Here is a 22,450-nt window from a genome sequence, read left to right as displayed (position 1 = left end):
TTAGCTTAGAGGTAAAGAAATTACTAACCAAGAGCCAGTTACATCTAGTTAATAGATGAATGTCTCCTTTTCCACCTATTTACAAAGACAACATATAGACACTTAAGTTTGTTTCTTTTAATTTAATTTCTCCTCATGTGTAAAAATATGGATTTGAATTAAAAGAATTCCTGAGACTTTTAGTTCCACAATTAAATGTATTTCTTATCTACTTACTTCTCTACTAAGAGACTTAACTTTTGTTAGCATGTTATTTTCAAAGTGCTGTTTTACTTTTACTTTTTTTTTTTTTGTCTTTTTAGGGCCGCACCTGAGGCACATGGAGGTTCCCAGGATACGGGTCTAATCAGAGCTACAGATGCTGGCCACAGCCACAGCAACTCGGGATCTGAGGGTAGTCTATAACCTACACCACAGCTCACGGCGACACCAGATCCTTAACCCACTGAGCGATGCCAGGGATAAAACCTACGTTCTCATGGATACTAGTCAGATTCATTTCCGCTGAGCCATGACAGGAACTCCTCAACTCCTCTCTTTTACTTTTTTACCTCCCAGAAAATTTTAACATTCACACATGACGGGAACATATTTTCTTAATTTTCCTCAGTACATAATACACTGCTCTGCAGGCGGGTCAGAAGGGAGGGAAAGTAACATCTACTGAGGGCCTACTATTTACCAGGGCTCTCTCAAATAGTGTCTCTTATCATCTTCAAAACTGTGTTCAGTATCATGAGTCCCACAAGAAACTGAGGAGCAGAGAGGTTAAATTCTTTGTCCAAGATCTCAACTAGTTAAGTGGTTAAAACCAGAAAACCAGAAAGTGGTAACTCCAGAGCCCAAATTCTATTCACCTCCTTAAATGATGGTAATTGATTTGAATGCCCAAGAACGTCATCCTCTTCTGGTTCAGAAATTACATGTTTTTCAATATTGGCCAGAAAAAGTCATTTACAGGAATGTTTCATTGTATAGCTATGTTGAGATTCCCTAACCCCTCTAACCTGTCGTGGCTTCCCTCCCCATATAAGACAAGGAAGAAAGAGGGATTTGTGCTAGTCTTTAGGACTGCAAACTGTAACTTTCTACCTAATGACACGTGACAAATGACAATCACAGGCATGATACATTCTCAGGGGTATCCCTAAGTATCTGAACAACTCATGGTTCCAAGATAGCATATGTGAAGCAAATAAATCAGTGACATCATTAGAGAGGTAAGCTCCTCAATTTTTTAAATAAAACATAACTCATTTTATTTTAAATTATTTTCAACACATTTTACAACTGAGTATAATAAGCTGCTGTTCTAGAGCAGGATGGGCTAACTATGGCCTTCCAACCAAATCCAGCTCACCATCTGCTCCATAAGTCTTATGGGAAGACACTTGTTCATTTATATATTGCCCATGGCTGCTTTGCTCAGAGATGAGTAGTTAGGTCAAAGACTATAGAGCCTGCAAAGTCTGAAATATTTACTATCTGGCCCTTTACCAAAAAAGTATGCCAACATCTGTTTTAGACTGACAATTGCATCAGAGTTCTATTTAATGCCTGTTAGGAACTTAGATGGCAAGACATCAGACAACCTAGATTCAGTACCTTCATAAACCTATTTAGAAAGTAGTTTTTGTACTTAAGATTTTCAGAGCCCCCGGACTTAGCCATCACAGTTTCATTTATTTGATTATTATTTCCTTGGCTTTCCTACTTTACTGAGAGCAGGGTATCTACCTAGCATCCCCGTTATAATCCCAGTCTGGTGCAGTGCCTGGGACATAGACATTCAGTGGAAATCTGCTGAATGAATGTCTGAAAATAAGCATATGATTTAAGACAATCAGTCAAGAGTAAAGGAAAGATTCAGTCCTACAGAAATCTGCTGCTCAAAGTGTGTTAGACATGCAAAAACTCAGGCTTCAGCAAAGACCTAACATGCATTTTAGCAAGATCCCCAGATGAAAATTTCAGAAGTAGTGCTACACGACAAAGTGCTTAATTATATTAAAGTCCTTAGTTTGACTTTCAATATGGGCCAGGTTGCTTTGCAGGGGGAAAAAACAACAGCTCTAGGGCTTCATTCTTATTCTAATCTTGAACTTCAAGATGCAAAATACAGATTTATTTTGACAATTTTAGTAAAGGAGGCACTTGGCGCGTGTGCGGGGGGGGGGGGGGGGGGGGGGGGTTGATGGCTTCTTAGCTATTGTTTTTACTAGGGGAAGAGAGATGTTGATGTTAAAAACAGGGCCAAATGAAGGACTGTCAAATATTTTGCCTATTCCAAAAGAATATGACCAGAGAACACCCATCCTAACTTAAATGGACTATAGAACATGTGAAAAATGCCTTTTAAGCTATCTAGATGGCTGTTTCTATGTCCTATTAAAGTTGATACACGTTCATGAAAGCTTGTCTTTAAAATATGATAGCAATATTTTGAGGGTTAGTAAATTGATTGGTTTTGTTTGCTGTTTTACTGGAGAAAGGAGAGGGAAACCAGCACTATTTCTTGCTGTTTATTTTTGGGGGGAAAAAAAAAATCACTGGATCCATGAGCTGTTCAAGCTTAAAACAATCTTTAATATGCAGTTGTATGCATTTGATGAGTACTTCTCTTTTACAGAAAAGGAACTGAAGCTCATGGAGGGTAAAGATCAAATAACAAGTAACTGATGAGGCCAAGATATATGCTCTTAAATATTAGCCATAAACCAATCAGAATTAATGTTGTGATAATTCAGGAAGTACTTTAAACCACTGCACAATTTACCAGTTTCACTTATCTCAACTTTGAGTTTACAGTGCTTTTTTCTTTTGAGCAGTCCACTAGCCTCCACATTCTGGCATGTATACTAAAGTTATACAACCTTGGGCATATCACTTAACCTCTATGAGCCTTTGGTTCTTCTATAAAATAGACAACCTTCCTTAAAAGGTTGTTGTGACCTAAATATAATACCTAGCATACAGTACTTATTCAAAATTATATGTTTTCAAAGACAAGCACTTCATAAGATGCACTTTAAAAGACTGAAAAACAAGGTCATACTAAAGCATCTGTTAAAGAAGGTTTCCTTGCCATCAGAAGAAAAGCAAAAAGCTGAGATTTTTATTTTAGGGGTAGGGGATGGGACCTCATTCCACAGGACAGAAATCTATCAGTACGAGCCACTGCTTACAAGAGATATCCAGCAAAAAGACCTAGATATTTCTAAAAGCAACCGAGTTAACAGTTTAAAAACAACAACAAATTTCTGATGATTCTAAGAATTGTATGTGGGATTTTTTTTGTTTGTTTTTCTTCTTTTTTTTTTATGACCACACCTGCGAAATATGGAAGTTCCAGGCTAAGGGTCAAAGCAGAGCTACAGCTGCAGCCTATACCACTGGCACGGCAACACCAGATCCAAACCGCATCTACAACCTAAGCTTGTGGCAACACCAGATCCTTAACCCACTGAGCAATCAAACCCAAATACTCAACAGACACTGTAAGGTTCTTAATCTGCTAAGCCACAACAGGAATGCCAAGAATTGTATGGTTTTTTGATTTTGGGGTTTTTTTTGTCTTTTTGTCTTTTCTAGGGCCACACCCAAGGCACATGGAGGTTGCCAGGCTAGGGGTTGAATTGGAGCTGTAGCTGCTGGCTTATGCCAGGGCCACAGCAACTCGGAATCCGAGCTGTGTCTGCAACCTACACCACAGCTCACGGCCACGCTGGATCCTTAACCCACTGAGCGAGGCCAGGGATTGAACCCACAACCTCATGGTTCCTAGTTGGATTTGTTAACCACTGAGCCATGATGGGAACTCCCAAGAATTGTATGTTTTTAAGCAATCAGGCTTAAGAGAGCCTAGTAGTAGAAATATAGATCAGAGGTTGTCTCTAGTCACTAGGCTGGTGGAAGAACAAACTCCAATGAGAGTGAAAAAATTTATAATGAGATTGCCAAAAATCAAAAGACTTGATAAAACCATGTTGCCAATGGTGTAGGGAAACAAGTATTCTCATACACTTCTACAGAGAGAAATTCAGAAATAACAAAATTACAAAGACACACATTCTTTTGCCCAATTATTCCATTTCTAGGACTTAAAAGTAAAATAACACACAAAGGAAGTTCTTTAATTGAGTACTGTTTGCAGTCACCAAAAAATCAGAAACAAATACCATCAGCAAGGGGCTGGTAATATAAATTGTGTAACACCCACACAAAGGAACACCAAGCCTTATGTATTGATACGGAACACCACTTAAGATATATCATTAAGTAGGGAGGGGAGAAAAAAAGTAGGGTGCAGAACTGTTATGATGTGCTATCAGTTCCCACTGTGGCTCAGAGGGTTAGGAAAACCAACTAGTATCCCTGAGGACACAGGTTCGACCCCTGGCCTCACTCAGTGGGTTAAGAACCTGGGATTTCTGTGAGATGTGGTATAAGTCACAAACGCAGTTCCAACTCAACCCCTATCCTGGGAACTTCCATATGTTGCATGTGCAGCACTAAAAAAGCAAAAAAAAAAGTGCTGTCAATTGTGGAGAAAAATGCATATACAAAGTGATTGGCTATTTACACTCAGAATCTCTTTGGAAAGTAAAAAAGAAACAAACTCCCAAGAAGGGAATCAGGTAGCTAGGGAACAAGAATTAGAAGAATACTTTTCACAGAAATCTCTTTTGAACTTTTTAGATTTTATGTACTAATGACTGTATTATCTATTAGGAAAACAAAATTTCTCAAACTTTTAAAAATATTATACAGGTAACAGAGAACAAATATTACCTTGAAAGAAGTAGCAAATGGTGCTGTTCAGTCGAAGTGTCAAGCATTTGCAGAAAACATCTGAAACACCTAAAATCTCAGCTTTTAATCTATATATTTTGAGAGGATAAGCTTCTAAGTTCAGCTTCTACATTTACTAAGATAGTTAATACTTAAAAAATAATAATTTCCTTCATTCCTCTTCAGTATGAACCTGACAGTTTCTGTTCAACAAACATTTTCTGAGCATCTTACAATGTCCCAAGACCTGGATACAGGCATTAGTATTACATAGGACTTGATAAACAGTTTAACAGATTGCATGTAATAGATGCTAAAGAAGCACCCACTTTTTTAAATGCTTGTCATTACTATGAACAAGAGGCAGCCTACTGTGGCTGAAGGAGTACTGGGCTTGAAAGACACCCAGGTTTTAGTTCTATTTATTCCCTTAACTAACCATACAATTCTGCATAAGCAAAACCTGGCCACCACAGCAGGACTGCCTTCCTTACTACAAGTACTACATCAAAAGAAAATATATGTGAAAGCAAAATCCTTTTTAATCTGTGAAACACTTCAGAAACATGTTATTGCCACCAACATAAAGTTTTTGGGAAAAATACTTTATTTCCTTTTTTCCTTCCTTTTTTCTTGAGCTTTCTTGGCTGCTTAGCTGAAATTAACAGAAACAAAATTTTGTATTTTCATCATTCTTCAAAGTTAGTAGACGATGGTGCCAACTCACTTGTAAAGCATTCCAAGAGTAAAAGGTGAGTTTTCACTGAAAAGCACATATATAAAGTCCATACAAACAAAGGTAGGTATTCAAAAGCTACAAAACAGGGAGCTTACACCACACATTACCAAGGCCTTGATGCTCTTACAATGCAGCGTTAATGAGGAATAACAAGAAACCTAGGAAGGCAGCAAGAGGGCAAAGAGGCCCAAGACAGAGTGGGCTACAGAAGTGACCAGGGTAGTGATTGTCACACTAGCTGCCTTTCCACCTTCTTAATGAAGTGCTTTGTCAATCCCCTAAATTTGAAGCTGCTGACTTATAATTTTGACCTATTCTTATGCAATGAAAGGAATGTGTTTACTATTGCTACCACTGAAGTGTTACTCACCCTGTGGGACAATTTTTCAGATAAAACAAATTCTTCCTTCTACCATTAAGAGGCCAAAAAAAAAAAAAAAAAAGAAGGAAGGAAAAGGGAGAAAGGAAGGAAAGGGAAGAAGGGAGGAAGGAAGGAAGGAGAAAAAAAAGATAAATGTGTCCTGCTGGCTTGGAGGTTACCCTATCATACCTTTAAGCATCAGCTCAAAGAAAGCATGATAAAATGTATAAAGGCTGCTTACACAATACAGGCACATAAAAATGCTAACTAATGTTTACTGGGAGGGTAGTGACTTTAAAACCAAGATATAAAAGTTAGACAGGTGGATTTGGTTTTTTATTTATATTCATTTGAACATTTATTATGGGCCCACAATGTTTTGCTTCTAGGCCTCTGTACATGCTGTTCGCTCTGCAGGAACCACTCTCTTTCCCACTCCACCCACTAACTTCCCCCTCACTAACCTCTCACATGTGACTTCCTGAGACGGCTTCCTTAACTGTCCCAACTTTCCCCACCCTTCTTCTGTGTTTCCACAGCACTGTTTCACCCCATCCGAACACCTATCATACACAACATTCCACCATCATACAAAGCTCTATTAGTATATCAACTAATGTACATTAACTCATCAAATCTTCGTAACTTCATTATGAGACAAGCACTACATCCCCATTTTACAGAGAGAAATGTGGCAAAGAATGGTTAAACAAATTACCCAAGGTCATAAAGCAAGTACTACCAACATGAGATGCAAACCCACATTATTTGGTTCTTGAGCCTGCATTCTTAATAAGATCATTCTTGGCAATAATGTGAACTGGAGGGAAAAAAACTAGTGAGAAAGCTACTACGGTAAATCTCAGGAGAGAAACCATGAGGACCTGCACCAAGATTAGCAGCTGGAATGGAGAAGAGGTTAATTAAAAGAGATGTTACAGAAAGAGAAAAGGCTGTGGATGGAATAAAACTGAATCCAAAAGAGGTGTAAGAGATGTGTAGAAGATGGCACTAAAGGGGTTCCTGTTTTAGGAATCAGCCAATGGCAATGCCTCTCATCACAGTAAAAAATCAAAACAGCAAGCTGGAGGAGGGTGATAAACGCCCTCTGGGTCACCATGAATTTGAAGTGACTGAGATAAGACAACACACAGTGGGATATGCAAGGCCAGAGCTCAAAAGAGAGGTTTGGATTAAGACATGAATTTAGAGTCGTCGTCAGTATATAGAAGCTAAGTCAAGAGAAGGTTGACTCAGGAAGGTTAAAACAGTAAGTAAACAAGAACAGAACCTTAGGGAATTCAACATGTAAAAATATAGGCAAAAGATAGTAAACTAAAAATAAATCACCAGAAAGATGTGAGGAGTGGGAGAAGACACCTAGGAAAGAATTATCCCAGAAGTCAAGGGAAGGAGGGAACAGTCAACAAGTGCTAAGTGCTGCTGAGAGGTCAGGTAAGATAAAGACTGAAAACTGTCCTTGAGAGCTGTTTCAAATGGTGTTCTAGGGCCAAAGGCCAGATTGCAACAGACATGGAACCTTTTTATAGACTTTTTTTCCAAGAAGTTTCAAAATGAAGGGAAGGAGACAGGGTATAGATGAGAAGAAGAATCTGGAGCAGTGGTTTTTTTATTCTAATCTGATGGGAGGAACTTCCCCATGCTAAGGGGCAAAGATTGGAACATTATGATGGATCAAGGCTCCTGACGCAAGAACAGGATCCTGCACAGAAACGGGGATACAGGAAGTTCACTGTGGCCCAGCGGTAACAAGCCTGACTAGTATCCGTGAGGATTCGGGTTTGACCCCTGACTTCTCGCTCAGCGGGTTAAGGATCTGGTGTTGCCGTGAGCTGTGGTGCAGGTTGCAGATGTGGCTCAGATCCCACATTGCTGTGGTGTAGGCCAGCAGCTATAGCTCTGATTTAACCCCTGGCCTGGGAACTTCCATATACTGCAGGTGCAGCCCTAAAAAGAGAGAGAGAGAAAGGAAGGAAGAAAAAGAGGGAGAAAGAAAGAGGAAGAGAGGAAGAAATGGGGACATAACGTCTAGACCCGACACTTGACGTCCTCTGAAAGAATAGTAAAGGGGGAGACAATAAGAACAGACATATTGAAGCTAGTGTGGTGGGAGGAGTAAAGCGGGAGGAGCTCATGTGGCCAGAGAGACTGTTCTCTATGAAGTTGGAAATGGAAGTGTCTACTAAAAATGAGAGAGGCAAAAGAGTTAGAGGGACCCTGAATTGCTGCAGAGAGAATAGATTACAGACACAGACATACATCCCCAAGCAGAGGCCAGAGCTAAGATTAGAGGCCACAAATTTGTAAGCGGCACCCCATCACTTTGTGGGTTTGTGGAATTTTTTTCAAAATGGCAGAGAGTCCCATGAAGGAGCAGGGAGAGGATAGCTGGCTTAATTTCAAGGTTGGGGTTTGCCAATTTGCAGAAGTAAATCGAGTAACTGAAGTGATAAACCATAAGGACAAGCAATTAGAAGAAATGCATGGGAGGGGGCACCATATCCACACAGGGAATCATCTCTGAACTACACATTGTATAGGACCTTGATGAGAGAAAGGAGCAGGTGCAGCAGGAGTGAGGAGAGAGAAAAGGTGGAAAATTAGGGCAGTTATGGTCAGGGAGTAGGACAGAAAAAAAATTTAGGTTTCCAGAAGTACACTGTCCTGGGTTCAAAGTACATTCATGAAAGCAGGTGTGAAGTGTGTTGTTTCTTGCATTTGTCTGAATTTCCATTACTAAGTAATTCTGCCCCCTGACTCTCTCAGCCAGTTCCCACCACAGGACATGGTTGAGAGCCTTGGTTCTCAACCCGGGCTGTACTTCAGATGCACGTGGAGACTTTAACAAGCAAACAAACTGAAATCTGGGTCCCACTGCTAGAGTTGAATTTAAGTGGTTTGGTGCTTATTTTTTTAAAGCTCTTCAGGTAATTCTCAGTGGATTTAGTGTCAAGAAACATTGCTTAGAAAGAATAGGACTTAAAAAAAAAAAAAGAACAGGACTTGAGTTTATATTATAGAATTAAAGAAAAACAGACTGGGGAGTTCCTGTCATGGTTCAGTGGAAACAAATCTGACTAGGATCCATGAAGACTCAGGTTTGATCACTGGCCTTGCTCAGTGGGTTAAGGATCCAGAATTGCTGTGAGCTGTGGTGTAGGTCACAGACTTGGCTCAATTTGTCGTTGCCATGGCCATGGTGTAGGCCAGAAGCTACAGCTCTGATTCAACCTGGGAATCTCCATATGGCTCAGCTGAGGCCCTAAAAAGACAAAAAAAAAAGGAAAACAGATTGGCATGAGAAGAAATGAAATAACTATAAAGCAGGAAAGTGGTGAAAAAAGATCTAAACCCTACTTCAGATACCTAGAGATGCCCTGCACAGGAAGGCTTGGGAAACTATTAAAACACAGCATCACACTTAACAAACGCACAAAAATGTAATGATGTTTCCAAGATTTCTGGTATAGGTTCTAGAAAACTCAGGAATTAAATGTTTCGCTGTATCCAAGGATGAAGAAAAAAGAAAAACCTGCATTCTACTAAGAAAGAACTGAAAATCAACCATGAACAACAGCTCTAGGTTAACTACAGTTCACAATTCCCTGGAGGAAAAAGCAGCCTATCGTATAAGCATGATAATAACCTCATGTCAATGGAATCTACCTCTTCTGCACAAAAGGTGAAAGAATCAGCTGTCTTCTTTCACATTTACACAGATTTTAAGTTGTTTAGGCTGCCCCACTGCCATTCTACAGCAGTCATTGTCTCCTTAACAAGTTTTGCCAACAATCTTAAAACTACCTACTACAAATCTAACTACTCTATCCAATTATTTTCTAAGTAACTGCCTGCAATCTTAACCTTTATTAGCCACTTTCTAGTCTATTTCCTAAATTTAAAGACAAAGTAAAAGTAATGCAGGAATGAACGTTAAAGACCAAAAAAAGACAAACATGACCTGCTGTCTGCTGCGTTCCCTGTAAGGTTTGTTTACTGGTATTACAAAATCACCCAGGACCAAGATACTGTGTATATGTAACGAGTAATAGACTGTGCACTCCTAGGCCACCTATATTTGATGCCTTTAATGAGAATTATTTCATTAATTAATACACTTATTTACACCTTCCCATCTCAGTCTTAAATACTTTTAAGTTCGAACCAATTACCCAAATCACTCAGACATCTGCTTTGCACACTTTCTGAAAATCAGACTTAACTGTAAGTGGACTCTTTTTTTTTTTTTTCTTCCAAAACTCAAGGAACACTTTTTCCTCCAGCACTGAGGTAGTTTAACTTGTTCTTCTTCTTGTATTTAGCTTGCCCATAAGAAAACTTTCTAAGTCCTCTAATTTGGGTCATAAGCAAGCAGTCTTAAAAATAATAATAAATACAATTCAAACAACATTCTGCATTCAATTTCAGGGAATTAATAAATCTTCTGAAGTCCAAAAAAAATAATAATAATAAAATGGCTTCCATCTTCTAGAGTGTACAGCTATCTTCAAACATCGAAAGAAGTAGATTTACACATTTGTGGTTTGTGAAAACCACCAAAATTCTCTACACCAGGGTTTATCCTATGGTTTCCATTAAGGAAGAGATTTTACACTCATTACTTTCTAATAATATAAAGAAGTAGCACAGCCTAATGAAAAAAAAAAAAAAAACCTACAGAATCAAGAAGAGCCAACCACTTCTCTCAGATGTGATTAACCTGCTGTGTGACATTAAACAAGACAATTAAATCTCTTTGGGCATCAGTTTCTCTATTTGTGAAATAAGATTAGAATTACTGTTATCTGAGATTGCTCAAAATTCTACAAAATGTAGATGACTCTATTCTTTTTTTTCCAGGTATTTATCTATACCTTGTAATTATAACAGAATCTGAAGTAAAAATAATACACCTTAATCAAAAAGACTTTAATATAAAATATTAATGTAAAATATATAAATGTAATAATATATAATACATAAAATATAAATATATAAAATACACCTTAATCGAAAAGCATACCTTACTTAACACTACAGTCAACCAGACTTATTTTTTTGTTATATTTTTCTTTCATTGCTAGCAGTTAAAAACTATTTTGACCAATCATGGCATAGTGCGAACCTAAATGCTACACTCCTATAATCTCTGTGCTTAATTCAACCCTAAACCAAATAGTGCAATACTATGAACTGTTTCTTCACCTGTTCCCTAATGAAGCAGCAAGTAATTCTTTGGACTTGAATTTACAGAGTTATGTACAGTGCTGATGAAAGCCATCTGTTGAGAACTATGACTTTCCTGTCAAAGGAAAAAAAAAAACAGAAGCAGCAGCCTAGATTTGCCTGGGAACCAGCTGTAGCTGAATGAGTCCTAATCCTACTCCAGCTGGGAGAAGCAGAAGGGCGAACTCGCTACAGGTTTGATTCATCTGCTGCAGACAGATCCTTTGTGAACTGACTCCACCCCTGAGTAGCCAATTGGTAAACAACTTTATCAGAATGAGCCTCTTTATTAATTCCTATACGTAACATATATTTGGTTATTTAAAAATTTTTTAATTAGAGCATGAAAGTATTCATTATTATAATTTTAAGAAATAGTTCCCACTTCACTAGAAAAAAAAAATCTTTCAATTCTAGTTTAACTAGCAAACTTGGCACCCAGAGTCAAGTCCTCTTACATTAGCTAAGAATCATGTCAGTGTAAAAATGCTTTCTCCCATATTCTAAATAGAAAGGAAAAAAATATCTGTGAAGGAGATTCTTACAACCTCAAGAGGCCTGGAATGAAAGAGTATTTTTCTTCCCAGATTCATCAAACAGTTTGTGTTATCTATTCACTTTCACAGTATTAACAGTAAGTGTAATGTACAAAAATGCTGGTCCATGTGTCCGGATGAACTGAATAAAAACAGGCAGCAGATTAAGAAGAAAGATAATTCGTTTTCCATTTGGTGTTTTATGAGAAGCCATAATGAAAATTTGTATTATTAAATAGCTATTATATAAATATATTATGCCTATAAAACTGAACCATGTAAAGTTCTTTTGAGACTTCAGTAAGAAAGTACAGTTCCCAACACATTGTTAGGCCTTAACAAATGTTAGCTATTAATAGGTTTGTATAAGCAACTGCATCCATTCCCTTGGTCTCCTGATACAGGGCAAAGAAAGAGATTAGAGCATCTAGATCTCTAATTCCCGAAGCAATTTGTAGTATCTGATGTCTTCATTAATTTTTCCCCTGATTTCATTAATTTACTATAAGTCAGCCCAAGAAAGAGTAAAGTGCTAGCAACTGTAAATGTAAGAAAAATGTTAGGTTGTGTGCATTGGCTGGGTATAGAAATTTTGATTAGCAATGGCTAAATCAAAGGTTGCGTTAGTAGCTCAAGTTTTCTTTCAGCGTGTGACATGGACTGAAAATTACCAAAACACAGAGCTCACAGGCTAACCTGAAGACCAAAAAAAAAAAAAAAGCTGTATAACTGATTGGATTTAAACAAATACTGCATTACAAACATTTCTCTGGTGGAATTATTATTAAACGTCTGTGTTTTTTTTTAATTAAGAACAAGTCTACTGAGACAAAGTCAATTTTCTAACCACATTTATACTTAATCCACCGCAATGACTTGTTATTAACAAATTTTTATTTCTAGCCAGCTTCTCCTCAGGACCCAGGACATTTAAGAGTTATTAAAAAATGCTACAAACAATGGTGTAAGAAATGTATAATTATTGTAATATAATTAAGGTAATTAATTATAATGTACAAAAATATAATTATTAAGATGAATTAGTTGCAGATTGGATGACCTTACAAAACTAGATTATTCATGTCACTATGTCCTTCCCATTACTTGAAAACTAAAGTCAGCTACATATGGTTGGGATAATGTTCCCTAAAATAATCCTTCTTTACTTAAAGATTGATATAGTTGGCAGTATACTCCATTCTCTTCCCCACAATGTAAGAACTAAAACTTTCAACTTAGAGTTTCCCAATAATTATTCTATAAAATACACCTGCTTATATGCTCTCTCATAAGGATTTTAAATTGAGAACTTTTTCCACTTCACTTTTAAATTGAGAACTTTTTCCACTTCTCAACTTTTTTGTAGCATCTTTTGCTTTCCAGTTTTTTGGTGTGTATGTGCGTTTTTTTAAAATAATCATTTGGCCAAGTAGTCAAAACATCCCAGAATTAAACAGCGTGGACAATTACTGTAAAGTATCATAGCAACAAAATATCTGAAAACGACATTACTAAGTTTACATTTATAAGCAATTTCACCATACCGCTGTTCTAAAATATAAAATGTAAAACATTTTTTTGTCTTTTGTCTTTTTTTTTTAAGGACTGAATCTGCCCCATGTGGAAGTGCCCAGGCTAAAAGTCGAATCACAGTTGTACGTGCTGGCCTACACCATGGCCACAGCAACTTAGGATCTGAGCTACAGTTCATGTCAATGCTGGATCCTTAACCCACTGAGCAAGGCCAGGGATCGAACCCAGGTCCTCATGGATACTAGTCAGGTTTGTTGCCACTGAGCCAGAAAGGGAACTCCTAAAATATAAAACTTTTTAACATATGAAATATGAAACAATTTTACAATAAAGGCCATTTCCAAAGAGCTAAATCAAAACTATCATTCTTAACTCTTCATAACTTAAAAAAACATATTTCCATACTCATCAGCACCTCTCCATCAAAAATCAGTTTCCTGGCAATTCCCACTAGGGCATAGTAGGTTAAGAACCTGATTGCAGTGGTCAGGTTGCTGCCAAGGCGCAGGTTCTATTCCCAGCCCAGTGCAGTGAGTTAAAGGATCAGGCATGTTGCACAGCTGCAACTCAGATTCAAACCCTGGCCAGGGAACTGCTAAATGCCACAGGTGTAGCCATTTTAAAAAAAAAAGTTCCTGTCAAAGCCCTATTTATTCTATGAATTTAAAATGCCAAATTCCAGTAACACAAAACAATCTGGACTCTTAAGGAGTTTACTGAGTTGAGATATAACATATTAGAAGACTAGTGATTTGATCTTTCTGCTCCAAGTCACCTAGCTAGATAATAACTTATACAGTAACTTTAGTTACAAGATCTTCTCTTCCCTTTCCAACCAGAATGCTTCAGCAAAATATACTGGTCCATAATACTCCACAGACTAACAACATATTCCTGATTGGGCTGATTGCCATTAGAGTATAGTTCTCTGGACTAGCAACATGAGTGTGTAAAATGAACCCAGAAATTTGAAATGAAGGTGAAAATTATTCCTCAAAGGAAAACGATCCTTCCAGGCCTCAGTGTCCAAAGTAATTCTTTTAATGGACCATTACAATCACAAATAATAATAAGCCTCACCCAGCAAACAACTCATTCTTACAGATTCACAATACCTTAAAAAAGTGACTGTAAAAAACTAAAACTTACATTTCATAAACTAAAAAGGGGATTCAAAAGGTACTTCACATTTCTATGCTGTCTGTCCTAATCCCCAACAGGACCTGAATCCTAAATGTACTATTTATGGTAGGCACCTAAAATGCTTGCTGAAAATGACTAAATAAACGATCCAATTACATTTCAGTAATATCTGTATTTCAGAAAGAAATTTACAAGGAGGAAGTTGTTAACAACTTCACTATCACCCTCACCTATATCCCACAATTCAAGGAAAAGCAACATTTTGTCCCAAATGAAAGCACTCTATTACAGCCACCAAACCCAAACTACAAATCAGAAGATTTCAGTGACATCTGAAATGAAAATTAATAAACATGGAAAATATATTTAAGAAAAAAAGTCACACAGACCAAAATATGTTTTAGTTTAGGTTAGTTATTTTTTTAAAGTCGCACCTGCAGCATATGGAAGTTCCCAGGCTAGGGGTTGAATCAGAGCTGCAGCTGCCAGCCTACACCACAGCCACAGCAATACAGGATCCGAGCTGAGTCTGCCACCTACACCACAGCTCACAGCAACGCCGAGTTCTTCACCCACTGAGCGAGGCCAGGGACCAAACCTGAAACCTCTTGGTTACTAGTCAGGTTAGCTACCTCGAGCCACAACAGGAACTCCAAAACTATTTTTTTTTCTCATTTATAAGAATTTTTATTTTTTCCATTATAGCTGGTTTACAGTGTTCTGCCCATTTTCTACTGTACAACAAGGTGACCCAGTTACACACACATGTATACATATTTTTCTCACATTATCATGCTCCATCAAAAGTGACTACACATAATTCCCAGTGCTACAGAGCAGGATCTCATTGCTTATCCATTCCAAAGGCAATAGATTGCATCTACTAACCCCAAAGTCCCAATCCATCCCACTCCTTCCCTCTCCTCTTTGGCAACCACAAGTTTGTTCTCCGTGTCCATGAGTTTCTTTTCTGTATTGCAGCACTACTCACAATAGCCAAGATATGGAAACAACCTAAATGTCCATCGACAAACTATTTTTTATTTATTATTATTATTTTTTGTTTTTCTAGGGCCACACCCGCAGCATATGGAGGTTCCCAGGCTAGGGGTCCAATCGGAGCTGTAGCCACCAGCCTACACCAGAGCCACAGCAACTCCCGGATCCTTAACCCACTGAGCAAGGCCAGGGATCGAACCCTCAACCTGATGGTTCCTAGTGGGATTCGTTAACTGATGAGCCACGACGGGAACTCCAGACAAACTATTTTTTAAATGTGAGGACTTCAGATACATGAAGCTAGATTATTCATAATCTTTGGTTTCTGATACATTCTTACCCCAGGTTCAAAATCAATTTCAGGAGTTCCTGCCATGGCTCAGTGGTTAACGAATCCGACTAGGAACCATGAGGTTGTGGGTTCGATCCCTGGCCTCGCTCAGTGGGTTAAGGATCCGGCGTTGCCGTGAGCTGTGGTGTAGGTCGCAGCTCGAATCCTGAGTTGCTGTGGCTCTGGCACAGACTGGTGGCTACAGCTCCGATTGGACCCCTAGCCTGGGAACCTCCATAGGCCTCGGGATTGGCCCAAGAAATCGCAAAAAAAAAAAAAAACACCAAAAAAATCAATTTCAGAATTCATTCTACAACGGAAAGAGAAAAAAAAGGAATGCAAACAGTAAAAGTAGAAGTGGGACATGTCCTTTCAAAATTAAGAGAATTTGCTTTGAAGTCAACACCAAGAACATTTACAATTGAGCACTTTACTACAGTCACAGGTATTATAGGAAACAACTCCCAAGAGACAGCAGGTAACCCTCTTACAAAGACTCTGGAGCCAGACTACCCAAATTCAAAACCTAGCTCTGTCACCTAATACCTTTGTGACTGGGACAAGTTACTGAACCTCTTTTACGCCTCAGTTTCTTCATCTGTAAAATAACAGTCCCTATCTCATTGAATCGTATGAGGATTAAATGAGTTAATATATGTACAGCTCTAAAGTAACACCTGGCACATAGTATAAACATTAGGTTAACTACCACAACCTAAAACTAGACAGAAATTTCCCTCACAACATGCATAAAACTTTTAAATCACAGTGTCGCCAGATTCTCCTATTTATCAATGTGAAAACACACTTAAGTTCAAGTGTCTTCACAAAAACTCTTAAAAATATTTCTATACAGCTATCTCATCAAGAAGGGCAAAACAAAAACCATTCAGTTGCTGAAAATCTTACAGTTCTTTCCAAAGGTTAATAATATCACACACAAAATAAATAAATAAACATTAGAACTGATACGGAAGAAAATAAAGAGGAACTTACTCAGGCCAATCCACATAGTCCATGAACTTTATCTCTTACCCTACAGCTGAGCAGACAGAAGATACATGTGCAATATAGAGCAGCTAATACCATTTCAGTTCCACAAGCAGAGTGCCAGACACACAGTAGGTGCTCAAGAACTATCTGCTGAATTAATTAATGCCTAAAAGTGAAACTACTTCTGGTCTACACTTTCCTTTCTCCAAAACTATCGAAACACTATGGATAACTTTTTTGAGACTATTACATTTCACTATAGCGAATCAATCAGTTGAATAGTTTTTTAGAAAATAGGAAAGTAGTTAAATACAGTAAGAGGAACAGATTTGTTCATGGGAAGAATAATACCATTGAGTTCACTGTGTTATGTTTAATGTGAGCTTTTTGTATCTTTGGGTAAAGTCACTCAATATGTACCACTGAAAATAAGACGCCATTTGAAAGCATATAGCAGACCTCATCAACTCTAATTTCACAAATATTATCATGAAATTCATTCCCAATCAACCCAGGACAAACTCATTAAAGTCTACTCAACAAAACTCAATTTTCCCAAAAGCATACTCCAAATTTAGTTACTCTGGTTAACAACACTGTATACTATACACTAAAGTTATGTAACCAAAGAGAGATCGCTAACCAAAGCAAACCAGCAGATATCTACTGGGTTAAACAGCTTAACGCAGAGGTCTCAGGCTCAGCCGCAAAATAAGGATTGTTGGATTAGATCAAAAAGTCCTTTCCAAAAGTAAAATCCTAGGGTGACAGGGCTTAGATTTGTCCTACACTATACTATACTGCTACCTTTAAAAAATACACACAAGTGGAGTTCCTGCTGTGGCGCAGTAGAAACAAATCCGACTAGTATCCATGTAGATGCAGGTTCGATCTCTGGCCTCGCTCAGTGGTTCAGAGATGTGGTGTTGCTATGAGCTTTGGTATAGGTCACAGCCTTGGCTTGGATCCTGCATTGTTGTGGCTATGGCACAGGGCAGCACATTCGACAACTCCAATTCGAGCCCTTGCCTGGGAACTTGCATATGCCAAGAGTGTAGCCCTAAAAAGCTAAAAGAAAAAAAAAAAGCACAACTGACATTTTAATGCATGGCTAATATTTTTAAATACTAAAATATTGGGAGCTCCCATTGTGGCTCAACAGGTTAAGAACCCAACTAGAATCCATGAGGATTCGGGTTCAATTCCTGGCCTCATTCAGAGAGATAAGGATCCAGTGCAAGGTTGCAGATGTAGCTGAGATCTATCATTGCTGTGGCGTAGGCTGGCAGCTGCAGCTCCAATTGGACCCCTAGCCTGGGAACTTCCCTATGCTGCCAGTGCGTCCCTTAAATAAATAAATATTAAATTCAAGTAAAGGAAATTATAATAAATACAAGCAACCAAGTATTCCAACAAGAATTTATAATATTCAATTCACAGAATTCATTCTAAACTATAAATTATTTCCTATTTCCATGCAGTGAAGCAGTAGATCATTTGATAACAGTTGTTAAAATCAATCATTATATTTAATTTCAGCCATATGTGATCAAGAAACAGTTCTTACTTCTACAGATAAGAACTCTTATAGCACTAAACTGCAAAATAATGTATTTCAGTTACCTGTCCACCTTGAATTTTTAATACTACACCCTTAATAAAAGGTCCAATAACACAGAACCATTTTATGAATGGATTGTCATCAATTCATGACTCCATTAGAATCATTTCAAAGGTAACGGCAGTAAGATAATGCTTCTATTTCAAAGTTCACAGGGAAAATTTAACCCTAAAATACTTCTCTAAAAACTTTATCCAAAAAGAAAAAGAAAAAAACCTTAATTTTCAATTGCTATTTAAACAAAAATCTCCTGCTGGGTTATTAGCTGCAATGAATTTAAGTCAAATCTCAAATATTTTAAAGTTCATTCAATGTTAACTTTACAATCTTAACACCCTAGAAGTAGCCTTCATGATCTTAAGCAAAACGAAGATTATTTTATGGGTGGACACTAAGATGTGCAACAACTTGAAGTATTACTACTCTCCACAGAACTACAATTTGGAGCATCTGAAATAAATTCACAGCTGACACCAAGTCAATGTAAAAAGGAGCTACTAACAAAACTCTCCTCATCCACAAATGCCTATGTAAGGGCCAGAAGTGACTGTTAAGACAGCATACGTCCAGCTGTACAAAATAACAGCAAAACACACACAATACAGTACCGTACATTTGTGTGTCAAGACTCCCAACTCCCCAGAATTTTACAGGATACTGTACTCCTGACCCACAGCAGTTATTACACCTGCCATAAATAATAACACTCAAGACTTCACCATATGCAAATATAATATGCGACAAAAAGACTGCAAACAGCAGAAATAAGAATTGCTAAATCTGCTTAGCCACTTCTATGGTCAGGAGAATTAGTCTCATTCCTGTCTAATAATCTACAACAAAACGGAAAAAATAAAGAAGACAGGTTCTCAGAGCCTCCAGCATTTGGCTGCTCATCAACTTCAGCAGTAAGGTAGAATAAGAACTTTTATGAACAGTTTTAAGTTGTATGCTACTTTTTAATTCTAGTCCAAATATGTTCCTCTAGAGAGATCAATACACTTTGAGTCTTAGGCATCAAATACTCAAAGTATCAGAACAATTAGCATCTATTGCACTCTCACACCTAGGACTCACCAATAAAAGAACAGGAGTTAACCATTCCACAAAAGTTCCCAAACACCAAATGGAACTTCTATTTCACTTCCTAGAAATGTGGCTTCATAATATGCCATTACCGTGAGCTCTGTGAACACTGATGCATATGCCATTCTTACCTTATCCTTTTCATGTGGAAGGAGTGACACTGGAGGTAAAGAGGAAAGAGACTCACAACTCTCTTTCCCATCCACACTGGTTGCTTTAGTGTTGAGCCGATAAAGGGGTCCATCTTTAAGGAGTCTGCCGTGGCCAACGGCACGTTTAATAGCCAATCGTAACTGCTGGTGAAAGCCAGAGGCAGCACCGCCTCCAAATGATGCAGACACATCCTTCTGACCTTTCAAAAAACGTTCGATGCTTTTCAAAGTTGAGCCACCGGACTCCGCCAAGCCCTCAACTGCCCGCTTGATCAGTTTATTCCAGTCTACATTTTGTTTATTATCCAATTTTCCATGGTTTCGAGGTTTAGGAAGTGCTATTCGCCCAGGATTATCAGGATCTTTATAGGAATTGAGTCCTTTATTTGAGACTTTCAAAATTGTTCCATCTTTGACACTCAACTCCAATTGTTCTAAAACAGTTTTACGATCCAAGCCATGGGATGAAGACACTGCATTGCATATCCTTTCTTCTGAAGGACGCTGTTTTTGCTTCTTCACTTTTTTGATGGCCTCCAAAATCCACTCCGTATACAGCGGGTTAGCGAGTTTTACCATGGTGAAGGATTCTGTATATCCATAGAGTCGTTATCCCTTATCCTGATGCTGAGCAAGTTTTACACCATGGAAAACAACATTCCCGAAGGCTGGGAACCAGTTAACCATAGCATACAAGTTTTCTGGCCTGAGTCCTTCCTCCTTTCACAAAATAGACTGCCTCCCCACTTTCACTTCAGAAACCAAAACAATCTGTTATTTGTAATGTCTTCAAACTTCCCAACAAATTTCTCAATAGCACCACACATGGGTTTCTTCATAAAGTTGTAAGAACTCAAGAATATCTCATTCCCAGCAGAAAACTGTGCATCTTATGCCTGAAAGACAATTAAAACAAAAAATTATAAATAAGCTAAAACTCAAAGAAACACCCCAGTCTTCAAAGCACTCAAATAGCAAGTGTTCACTAAGCACCTGTAGGAGTTTCAACATGTCTCTATCAACATTCCAAAACAATCATGTATGGAAACCACTGGGATAACAAAGAAAAGAAAAAGAAGATGAATAACTAGGACACAATAAGAAATGTACTATGGATGACCTTAGGCTACAACTAACCAGAGGGGTTGCGGTTACTCTGCACTCCACATCTCTGCTCACCAGGCAATGAACTGAAACTCTTCCTTGACATCTTTCCCCCAGAAACTAGTCCGCACTTCAACAAGTATTCTTTAGTAGAAAGAATCCTGCAATGAAAGTAAGAGTGCATCTTTCATCTTGCAAAATTCTAGATATTCAGATTTGGATGAAAATAGTCCATAAGATAGGCAGAAAAACCAAGAAGGAAAATTCAGCTATTTCATAAATTAAAAGAAACAAGTACAATTAATGCAAACCAAGTTCGTATTTTATGTACAATATCACTTTAAACATTCCCAACGAAAACACTGAAAATAGTCAAGTGTAAAAGTGTTTAAAGAATTTCAAAATAATCCAACTTCATTCAAACTTTAAGAATTACATGCTGATAGCTTCTCCAAGTAACATTCAATATGCTGGAGTCCAACAACTGTCAAAACGTTCATAACCAATCTACAGATAAACCAGAAATGAGAAAGGCCCAGAATCACTGGGTTCAATTGCACAAACCGCATATCAAATATACAGTACAGAAAAAAAAAAATGTATTGCCTGTCTGGAGTCTAAAGAGTAGAAGAGCTCATAAAGATTCAGGATTGCTGTCCTGAAAGGAACATTAATGAATAAAACAGAAACACAAGTACACATACGTTGCCTCTTCAGGATCAAAGTCAATACTCTCTCAGACAAAACAATCTGGCAGAGGCCAATCTTTTTAAAATCATCGAAATAATGAATGCTGACTCTAATAACGCCTTTGCTTCCAAAAACAGATTTAACTTGACCTAAACGTTTTTGAGAACTTCTCTTATTGTGAGAAGCATTTACATTATAACATAAACAATGCTAGAAAAATGGCTCCCGGAGAAATTACTCTTAAGAGTGACATTAAAATCAAAAGGAAAACTAACAGATACGAGGAAACTGATAGTACTATCAACTCTGATAAGAAAGAAAAGGCCGAGGTAAACATTCAAACCCGAGCCCAGACTTTTTTAAATTAACTGACTGAAAAGAAGCCCCCTGAGAACACTAGGCTTCATTTTGGTGAGAGTCTCGAGAGGTCAGAAATCATAGTATTACTCCTCCAAGAAAGTTCATTATGGAGACAGTAACGCTGAACTAAATAAGCAGCTTCGGCCGAGTTTAAGAAGCAGGGCCCGTCCTAACTGATGAAGCTCACAGGCAAGAGAATGAATGACAGTCACTCATTGTCTCTCCGGCCGGGCTCCGAACGCATCTCCAGGTCTGCAAAAGTAAAGCGCCTGCAGACTTGAACTTTAACTCTCGGAAAGTACACCGGCGGCTGAAGAGAAAGCTCAACTCGCTTCCGACAGTCCTGGCCCGGCCTCCATCCCCCACCCCCAAACACGGATTCGCGCTCTCTTTTTAAAGAGCGAGAAACTTTACAAACTTGAAGCGGCACCAGCCCGCGGCTCGCCAACCGGGAGCTGGCGGCTCCCAGCAGACGGGAACAGAACCCGAGGAGTAAGTTAACAATGAAATCACGTGAAAGAGTTAGAGCGGCACCTCTGCACTCCCAGCTCCTCCGAAGCCTCGGCCGCACAGAGGCCGGGTCCCGGGCGGCGGCGCGCGGGCGGGCCCGGCAGGTCCGCGCTGACAGCCGCCCGCCGTCCGCCCCCGGCGCTGGGGCTGACAGCCGGGCAGACACACCGCCGCACGTGCGCCCTCGGCACCACAACACGGCCGCCTGTCACCTCCGCGCCGCGCGGAGAGCGAGCGCCGGGAGCGCGGGCGGT

At 38.6% G+C, this 22,450-nt stretch overlaps 1 protein-coding gene across 4 annotated transcripts in view; it reads right to left on the bottom strand.

Annotated features, from left to right (window-relative positions):
- The window catches only part of KAT6A (lysine acetyltransferase 6A), a 107,943-nt gene that overhangs the window by 84,923 nt on the left and 570 nt on the right, over positions 1-22,450 (bottom strand). For 2 of the 4 annotated variants that reach the window (XM_047771797.1, XM_047771800.1), the window contains exon 2: positions 19,512-20,428. In XM_047771797.1, the coding sequence (XP_047627753.1) occupies positions 19,512-20,111 (600 nt within the window). In that variant the 5' untranslated portion in view covers positions 20,112-20,428. Of the gene's footprint in view, positions 1-19,511; positions 20,429-20,669; positions 20,798-22,450 lie in introns of all 4 variants that reach the window. The other 2 variants (XM_047771798.1, XM_047771799.1) reach the window with 2 other exon arrangements.

Source organism: Phacochoerus africanus, chromosome 3, assembly GCF_016906955.1.
Source record: "Phacochoerus africanus isolate WHEZ1 chromosome 3, ROS_Pafr_v1, whole genome shotgun sequence".
NCBI lineage: Eukaryota > Metazoa > Chordata > Mammalia > Artiodactyla > Suidae > Phacochoerus > Phacochoerus africanus.
This window is presented reverse-complemented; position numbering and strand designations above follow the sequence as displayed.